At 34.5% G+C, this 6,000-nt stretch overlaps 1 protein-coding gene across 1 annotated transcript; it reads left to right on the top strand.

The window, feature by feature from the left end:
- The first annotated feature begins 2,463 nt into the window (after nucleotides 1-2,463).
- Nucleotides 2,464-4,951, top strand: LOC104104551 (polyphenol oxidase, chloroplastic-like). The gene is made up of 2 exons (XM_009612667.4): nucleotides 2,464-2,873; nucleotides 3,311-4,951. The coding sequence occupies exons 1-2, from the start codon at nucleotides 2,468-2,470 to the stop codon at nucleotides 4,765-4,767; spliced, it is 1,863 nt and encodes a 620-aa protein (XP_009610962.4). The 5' UTR covers nucleotides 2,464-2,467; the 3' UTR covers nucleotides 4,768-4,951.
- The last annotated feature ends 1,049 nt before the right edge of the window (nucleotides 4,952-6,000 follow it).

Genomic DNA, 6,000 nt, shown 5'->3' with positions numbered 1-6,000 from the left:
CATTGCGGGTGTCACTGATTGAGTCCTCGAAATGAGGTTGATCCCCTCGAATTTCAAGGTTGTGTGCATTGTTAACAGTATTATCTGTCATTTTTTATGATTTTTTTCTCAGACAAAATAATCAAAACACCTTAGTAAAAAAGGCAAGGATCAATTTAATTGCACGACTGTCTAGGCCCCACGGTGGGCGCCAAACTATTTACCCGTAAAACGGTACAGTTAAATTTATACGTGGTTTCTAGACAACTGAATTAATTTGATCATGAAATAATATAACAATTGAAGAAATGTATAATACTTAGCCTTGAAATATGGATGAAACAACGGAGATGACAGTTCCGGGAATAAAGCTTCTAGGCACAGCAATGATGAGATCAAAAAGCAAGTAAATAAGATGATGTTAAGCTTTGCATAGAACATAGTATAAGTTTTGCCAGAAAATTCGTGTCCTTTACAATCGTAACTGAACTCACTATTTAAAGCTATGTCAAGGAAAAAAGGTCCTAGGATCGTGCCCTCCTTTAATATCAATTATGAGGGTCAGTGATGAAGATGTAACGGCGAACATAAATGCCAAATTCTCTGTAACGGATCGTCGCTCTTAATGCTGCAGAATATTCCTTAGTAAATGTTATCGGGCACAAAGCATTTAATACACATTTATGAACGTTATTATTTTCGGTGACAAACAGAATGGCTGCGTTCGGTCATCAGCCATCCCATCTTGGATTCCATGTGTCCTCCTTTTAGTCAGTCACGTGTCATATCATATATACCCTATAGAGTGAACTTCAACCAAATCACATAGCATAGTAAATTTAAATTATCAATTCACTTAAAATACAAAAATTATAATAAGAGGAACTTGTTAGAGTATATAAATTAAATCCATAGGATATAACCCTGTTGTTAGTCAATCTTTACCTAACGTTGCTCTTAGATTTCTGTCACTTATCCATTTACAATAGCGTCTTAATATTTAAAGAGATAAAAGTGGGAAGAAGATGAACATGATTATTAATAATATAATTAACTAGTTTGACACCTTGTTGTTGACTAAACATGAAAGAACGTGCATTTCGTCTCTCCATCAACTTTATATAAATATAGACTAGAATTCATTATAAAAACTGGTCGCAAGTCTTCGCAAAGATTGATGTACGCAACTTTCAGAATTGACAATTTGGGAGAAAGAAGAAAATACACCCCGTTCAGAGTATTTGTTTTTTCCAGCTGTACACTAAGCAACCAAAGTACATTCAATACCTTTACTTTGTTTAGGGGATTCAAATAAATGAGCTACTCTCTAATTTTTTCACTCATTTCTCCCCTAATGGAACAAAAACAGTTTAACGTACAAAAGAATACCGCTTTGCAGGGGTAAAGATAATGATATAGTAATGACGGCTTGAAGTTGGAAAAGAAGAGAGAAATAGTGAATCACCTTATAAAGAATCATACAGTCAATGTGCATTTTGCATATATAAGAAATTTAGCACCCACCAACAAAGCGACTTTATTAAAGTACCAAAGACCACGTACGAAACTATAGATTTCGTGAATTTAGCAATATATATTGATTTAAAGGTTTTTTTGGAATCATCATTAATAGGTTTTTGGAAAATATTTGGTTAAGTTGGAAAAAAAAATATTTGAAATTGAAGTTGAAAAAAAATACTTAGCTTGAAAGTTAAAGTTGTGTTTGGATTTTACTTATAAAAAAAAACTGAAGGTTGTGAAGAAAATCATTAAATGTCGTTTGAAATACTCCTCAAACAAGTTTTTTAAGAGTACACTACCATTTTAAATATTGAAGTTCTTACCATTCTTGTAAATCAGTATTTACTACTTCAATGGTCTTTTTGCTATGTGAGCACTCTCGTTGTAGGGTTTTAGCAGCCTCTTAATTACCTGCATTTAAAAAATTAGCAAGATTATTAATTTATTACTTTTGGGCATTGGAGAAAGATAAGGAGAGCTTTATTAATAAATATTGTTAACCATTATCTATCTACATGTTGAAATATTGAATAATTGAAGGCTTTGAAGCTTCATAAGCTGCTTCCTGTTTGAGATTGCATCGAAACTTGCTGCTATATATTGTAATAAAAAGAAGTCTTAACTAATTAAATTTTGACACGGCAGACACAATATTTGGAAAATCAGTAATTTCTTCTAAACCAACCAGCTATATCTAGAAGGACAATTCCATTTTGATTATTCATACAATAATTAAAAGTTCTTACCATTCTTGTAAATAAATGAAAAAAAGTCTTACAACACCTCAGGCGAACGTGGATTTTGTTAATGCCTTCTAATTATGAATTAAATAAACAAATAAATACGAAGAAAACCACAGGCTGCTGGAAGTTAAGATATGCAAGCATCTTTCTGACCTGTATTTCTTTTTGGTTATAGAGAAAAGTCTTTGCTCCATATTCTATATAAATGGTAACCCTAGATGTTCATGAACTACACCCTAAACCAATTAAAAGTTATAATGGCTTCTCTTCCACTCCCCACCACCAATGCCATCTCTTCTTCGTCTTCGGCCTCTTCAACTACCACAACTTTTCCCAATTTGCATTCTTCTTCTTTCTTTACAAAGACATCAAAAGTTTCCACTATAAGAAAGTACGGTAACCGTAGTTTCCAAGTCTCATGCAAGGGTTCAGAAGATGATCAAACCATTTATAACACTTCCAAAAATTCTGATTCTTCAAACAATAAGATCATTGATAGAAGAAACATACTACTTGGACTAGGAGGTCTTTATGGTGCTGCTACTATTGTTGGTGGTCATTCCTTTGCCTTCGCCGCTCCTGTGAACGGACCTGACGTTTCCAAATGTGGCCCTGCAGATCTACCACCAGGTACTGTTACGTGGTCTGTAATATATATGAAGTGAGAATATCTCACGTCGAAACACAAATATGAATTTGAAGGCTCTTCATATATTAGTAAAATACTTGCTATTTTGATTTTTATTTAAAATTTGAATTTAGATCTGAATTTTAAAGTTAAATGAATATGACATGTTGGAATATATAGCCAGTGCTAGCTACAGAGGAAGTTAAATGAATATGCATGTTCATTAAATAAGAGATAAACGATCATTTTGAATAGTCCAAAACTGATCTATGAATTCAGGCCTTTTATGAGAAGTGGTTAAGTTAATTTGTAACATAGTATTCTGATAAAACTTGTCTATATTTTCCAAATAATATACGGGCAATATACATTAAAAAGTTACTTTCACGCCTCAAAGCCTTTTTTTCAAATTTGTCTAATTTCTTTTTTTCTGTAACAGGTGCAGCACCAGTCAACTGTTGTCCTCCGACAACGGCAAACATCATCGACTTCCAACTTCCTCCACCATCAACCACACTCCGCACTCGGCCAGCAGCTCATGCCGCCGATAGTGCCTATATAGAGAAATTCAACAGAGCTATTCAGCTCATGAAACAACTTCCAGATGACGATCCACGTAGCTTCAAGCAACAAGCAAATGTCCATTGTGCTTATTGTGATGGTGCTTATGACCAACTCGGTTTTCCGAACTCTGAGCTCCAAGTTCATTTCTCTTGGCTTTTCCTTCCTTTCCACCGTTGTTATCTCTACTTTTTCGAAAAAATCTTGGGAAGTTTAATAAATGACCCTACTTTCGCTATCCCATTTTGGAACTGGGATCATCCTGATGGCATGAGACTTCCTGCCATGTATACGAACCGTAGTTCTTCTCTCTTCGATCCTCTCCGTGATCGGAGGCATCAGCCTCCGGTCATGGTTGATCTCGACTTCAATGGAACGGATCCTAACATAAGTAACGCTCAACAAACTTCCCAAAATCTCACTATCATGTATAGGCAAATGGTTTCTCTTGGAAGTACTCCGACGACTTTCCTCGGAGACCCTTACCGGGCCGGTGGTGAACCCGGTGGAGCTGGGTCCCTCGAGAACATTCCTCACGGACCGGTCCATGTTTGGACCGGTGATAGAACCCAACCTAATTTTGAAAACATGGGAGATTTTTATTCAGCTGCTAGAGACCCTATTTTCTATGCTCATCATTCTAATATTGATAGATTGTGGAGTGTTTGGAAAACCCTAGGAGGTAGACGTCAAGATTTCACTGACCCTGATTTCTTAAATGCTTCATTTTTGTTTTATGATGAGAAAGCTCAAATGGTACGTATTAGGGTACGTGACTGTTTGGATACAACGAGACTTGGATATGCTTATCAAAATGTAGCTAATCCGTGGATAAATTCTCGTCCAAGGGCTAGGGTTTCAAGTGCTTTGAGTAGTGTAAGGAGGCTTGTTGAAGCAAGAGCAGCTGATAATTTTCCTAGTGCAAAAGATGTTTTCCCAACGAAACTTGACCATGTGATAAGAGTTATGGTAAAAAGGCCAAATAAGAAGAAGAGAAACAAGAAGGAGAAAGATGCAAAAGAGGAGATTTTAGTGGTTGAAGGGATAGAGCTGGAAACTGATGTTTTTGTCAAGTTTGATGTATTGATTAATGATGAAGATGAGACTGTGATTTCGCCGAATAATGCTGAGTTTGCAGGTAGTTTTGTTAACGTGCCACATCATAGTCATGGTAAGAGTGGCAAGAAACGTAAGACTAAGCTAAAATTGGCTATAACTGAATTATTGGAGGATTTGGATGCTGAGGATGATGATCATGTGTTGGTGACTTTTGTTCCCAAGAATGGTTCTGGTGCTGTGAAAATTGGAGGAGTCAAGATTGTGCTTGAGGATTGATAGATTGGCATGGTGATCGGGAAGGATCTTGATGTATTTCTACATTTCCTCTATGTTGAGGATTGATTATGACTAGAAAAATAAAAGGGTTTTAATTAATTTCCTCAATTTATTAAGCATTTTATGTTTCTTGATATTGTAAGTGTGTTTGAATGGAATAAAGGAAGAAAACTACTTACATGGATACTTTATCATTTTCTTCTACGTGTATAACAGTATAACTACAACTAGTAGTTTTTCAAAGTAAGTAGGGCAATTTCCAATTTTATGTTATTTCCTAGTGTAAGGTCGTCGATTGGTGGCCATGTTAGTCCAACACGCACCTCCAGGAAAAAGGAAAGAAATAAACTCATTTAATGTTTATTATGTTTTCTTGAAGACACAAATCACGCAATCTTAAGAATAGGTCAGATCGTATATTTATTTTAAGGGCTAGCTCTTAAAAATTGTATATACATATAATATCTTTGTCGAAAAGTGATAATAAATGGTTTTTGCAATAGCCAGATCATTTAGGATATTCTTTATTAACCTTAACTTTTTGACTTCCCATTAGCTTTTTCATGGTCCATGTATATTTTATTCCTTTTATAAAATCTATGTGACAATTCAGTGGTGGCACATGGTATCAAGCGGGTTTAGCTGAATTCACTTCATCAAAAAATAATACTGTGTATATGTATAAATAAGGATTAAAACTGCGTAAATTTTGTATAAATATTTTATTTGAACCCACTTAACAACTACTATTTTACGACTAAAGTTATATAATTTTAAGATTGAACACGCTTGTACAAAATTCTGGATCCGCCACATGTGATATTTAATCCTAAAGGGGGAAAAGAAAGAAACTATAATACAAGTAGTACTTAAGTAACATTTTTTACTTATTTATCATTTTTTATAATTAGTGGAATCTTTTGAAATTATTTTAGTGGATAATAATTGGATATTTATTCTTTAATTATTATATGGATCGGAGTTGTTATATTTTTACTTATAGCTGGCGGGATCTGGTTGGGAAGTTTGGTTTAGTGTGAATGTAGTTGATTTTCTCATAGTTATAAATGGGAGCAATAATCAACATAAACGAAAAAATTATTGAATATTAGACTAATTTGTTATTGTGTTCAACCATATAAACGACATAGTCCGATTGATGAAAATGAAATGCAGAAGCAAAATTGAGAGGGAAAATCGAGAGAGAGAGAAATTTTTATTCCATCTGGTCCC

The sequence above is a fragment of the Nicotiana tomentosiformis genome, chromosome 2 (genome assembly GCF_000390325.3).
Source record: "Nicotiana tomentosiformis chromosome 2, ASM39032v3, whole genome shotgun sequence".
NCBI lineage: Eukaryota > Viridiplantae > Streptophyta > Magnoliopsida > Solanales > Solanaceae > Nicotiana > Nicotiana tomentosiformis.
This window is presented reverse-complemented; position numbering and strand designations above follow the sequence as displayed.